Raw genomic sequence first — 3,444 nt, 5'->3', positions numbered from 1 at the left:
CCGCCCCTCGTCCACGCCCATATGTGGGCTCAGCCAATCAGGATGGATCACTTTGCTGTCATGGCAACCGGAATGCTAACTCTCGCTGCTCCTCAGAGCCACCTAAAAACTTTGTTAAGTAAGGCTTTTCGGTGGCCCAGCAGCGCTGTGGAAGCAAGCACACACAGACATGTAACGTGTATACATCATACTCACGTACCCCAGTGCCCTGATCATGGACGACTCTATAGACATCTACGAGACGCTGCCGGGTAAGCTCCCTGGAAGCCGCCCTTCCTCCACTTCCTCAGTCCCCAGCAAGAGAGTGAGAGTGGGGTGAGGATAAGGACCGGGTCGGGGAAGTAGAGAACTCATTGTGTTGTCCCCTTCTCTTGGTGGGAGGTTTCAGAGGTCGAGGTTGTGGTGCTGGAGGAGGAAAGCAGCCTCTGAAATCGGAGTACTCATCCTACTTGGCTGTCCAAGAAAGGTGGTCTGCCCTCTGCTTCCTCCTGTTTCTGTGCGGCATAAATGTGTTAAGTTCTGGGGAAGGGCTTCAATCCTCAGGCTGCTGTAATGCAGCACAGAGGTGAAAATGAGCATGAGAGAGTTAGAAAAGAAGGCATGAATGCTACAGGTTGCAGTAGTAACAGAAAAGGGGTAGGGAGCGGGGAGGAACAGTTCATTCAACCTCACAGGATTAAAAGACCCTATGAGCAACAGACTGAACTCTGCTCTGTTCGGTGCCATTCTTACAGTTTCTGACATACTCGAGCCCATTCCAGCAGTGACAGTGTCAATCCATCTGACTGAGTCTTCCTCTCTTTTGCCACCCTGTCACCTTTCCAAGCATGATGTCCCTCTCCAAAGAATAGCCTTTCCTAACAACATACCCAAAATATGTGATACAAAAGCTGTATTCTATGAAGCTGGATTCCGTGAAGAAGAATGTGGCATCAGGATTAGAGGGAGACCCATCAATAACGGGTGTTATGCAGATGACACAACCTTGCTTGCTGAAAGTGAGCAGGACTTGAAACACTTGCTGCAGAAGAACACAGTACAGCCTTCTACATGAATTGCATTTCAGTGTCAAGAAAACAAAAATTCTCACCACTGGACTGATAGGCAACATCATGATATACAGAGTAAAGATTAAAATGGTCAACAACTTATTCTTACTTGAATCCACAATCAATACCCTTAGTACCAGCAGTTAGGAGATTGGGAGACATATTGCACTGGGAAGTGTGCTATCAGGGATCTCTCCAAATTATTGAAGATCAGTGTTGTCAGTTTGTGGACTAAGGTGTGCCTGATTCAGGCTATGGTCTTTTTAATCACTTTCTATGCATCTGAGAGCTAGACAATGAATGACATTCTATGATAGAAGAAGTGATGCCTTTAACCTGTGGTGTTTGGGGAAGAGTACTGAATAGCCCATGGACTGCCCAAAGGACAAACAAATATGTATCGGAGAAGGTGCAGTCAGAGTACTCCTTAGAGGCAAGGTTAATAAAGCTTTATCTCACATACTTTGGGCTTCCATTGGAATAGTCCCTCCTAACAATATGCCCAAAGAATGTGAGGTAAAGCTTTATCTTCATTTGTTATTTTTCAAATACTTACCATAATTTTTTTTTTACCCGTTGTTCAGTTTTGTTTTGGTTTTTTTTCCATTTTGCTCTGATTTATTTACAACGTTTGAATGCATTGTTTTTCACAGATCAACATAATTCTTTATGTCCATATAGTATACCGTCATATGCATGTCACAATGTGTTTATCTATTTGCCTGTTGGTGGGTTCTTAATGTTATTTCCATCATTTTCTATTGAGTATATAGCTCTTCAGTAAGCATGTTGTTGTTGTTAAGTGCTGTTGAGTTGTAGATGATTCATAGCTACTCTATGAATGAAAGACCTGAGCACTTGTATAACTTTCATCGTTTCTCCAACTTCATAGAGTTTCTAGAGTCAAACTATTTCAGTGGATGCCACTCCTGCTTCCAAGATTGTTTTAATTGGAGAGCCCCACCAAACACTGTCCACCATGGGCACCAATATCACATTTGACACATCAGTGTCACAGTGTTTAGCATCACAGCATGGTTAGATTCTAAAACATGGTTAGGTTCTAAAAATCAGGCTGTGATGCAAAAAATCAGCATCATGACGAAACTAGTATTATTAAAAAATAGAGGATGACTACAGCATCATAGCACTGTCAGATCATGTTATAAATAAGTGCCTAACCTCTGAGAATCAAGATCTAACTAAGCTGACACATAAGCTTGCTATCACAACCACTGTTACTCTTGCCCTGCACCTCAATGTTTGTTATTTTCAGACAGATGTACTTCATGCTTCAAATAGCTGAATAAAATATTTTATGCTACTGCTGTAAATCTGAACTGTTGGACAATGAGATAGTTGATAAGAGAGGAGAAAGTATTATTATCACCAAGTGCTCACTGAGAAAAGAATAGATTCTTTACTAGATAGTGCTGGAGAAAGTCCTTTATCATATGCATAGATGTGCATGTATTTTTATCACTTTTTGTTAGATATTGAAGCTACATAATAGGAGTGGAATTGCTTGATCATAGGATATTTGAAGCTTTCCCCCTTCTTTTTTATTTTTTGAAACTTCTTCATTGTTGCACGTTTTCTTACCCCCTTCTCACCTCCTCCCTTAGTCCACCCTGCAATGCCCCCTTTGTTCCAGACTGTTCACATACATATAATGCATAATAATAAATTCCTTTCAAACAGCTCTTCCCCTTCTCTGTTCCAATGTAGTGTTTATTATCTGTCCACCCCTTCCCCATTTTCTCTCCAACTCCCCCATGTCTGTCCTATTTTAGAGAAGCGGTGCTATTCGGTATTTGTCCTTTTGTGATTGAGATATTTCACTTAATATTCTCAAGGCTCTCCATTTTATGTAATGTTTTGCTATTTCATTGTTTTACACTGCTGCATAATATTCCACTGTATGCATGTACCATAGTTTTTCTATCCATTAATTTATTGATGGACACTTATTTGGGTTGCTTCCATCTCTTTGTTAACATGAATAAATATTGGTATGCATACATCTATTTGAGTTGTGACCCTGGTATAGTCTTTAGGGTTTATTTCTATCAGTGGAATTGCTGGGTCAAATATATTTCTATTTCCAACTTTCTGAGACAGCAGCAGACCACCTTCCATGTGTTGTACCATTTTACATTCCCACCATCAGTGAATAAGTATTCCATTCTCTCCACAACTTAACCAGGAATTGTTGTTTGCTTCCCTGTTGAACTTTGCTATTGTTGCTGGGGTGAGATGGTATCTCATAGTTATTATTTGAAGTGACTGCCAAGAAAACAAACAGATTCATCCTAGAAAGGGTTAAACCAGGCTGCTCCTTGGAGGCAAGGATTCTGGGGCTTCGTCTGACATACTTTGGACATGTTGTAAGGAG

The 3,444-nt window shown here is 41.0% G+C and overlaps 1 protein-coding gene across 1 annotated transcript in view; it reads left to right on the top strand.

The window, feature by feature from the left end:
* Nucleotides 1-214: 214 nt before the first annotated feature.
* EFCAB12 (EF-hand calcium binding domain 12) overlaps nucleotides 215-3,444 on the top strand; it is a 54,573-nt gene continuing 51,343 nt past the window's right edge. The window contains exon 1 of the mRNA XM_006901048.1: nucleotides 215-251. Coding sequence (XP_006901110.1) covers nucleotides 215-251 — 37 coding nt within the window. The remainder of the gene's footprint in view (nucleotides 252-3,444) is intronic.

Source organism: Elephantulus edwardii, unplaced genomic scaffold (genome assembly GCF_000299155.1).
Source record: "Elephantulus edwardii isolate Elephantulus edwardi_28Jun2011 unplaced genomic scaffold, EleEdw1.0 scaffold00306, whole genome shotgun sequence".
NCBI classification, from domain to species: Eukaryota; Metazoa; Chordata; class Mammalia; order Macroscelidea; family Macroscelididae; genus Elephantulus; species Elephantulus edwardii.
This window is presented reverse-complemented; position numbering and strand designations above follow the sequence as displayed.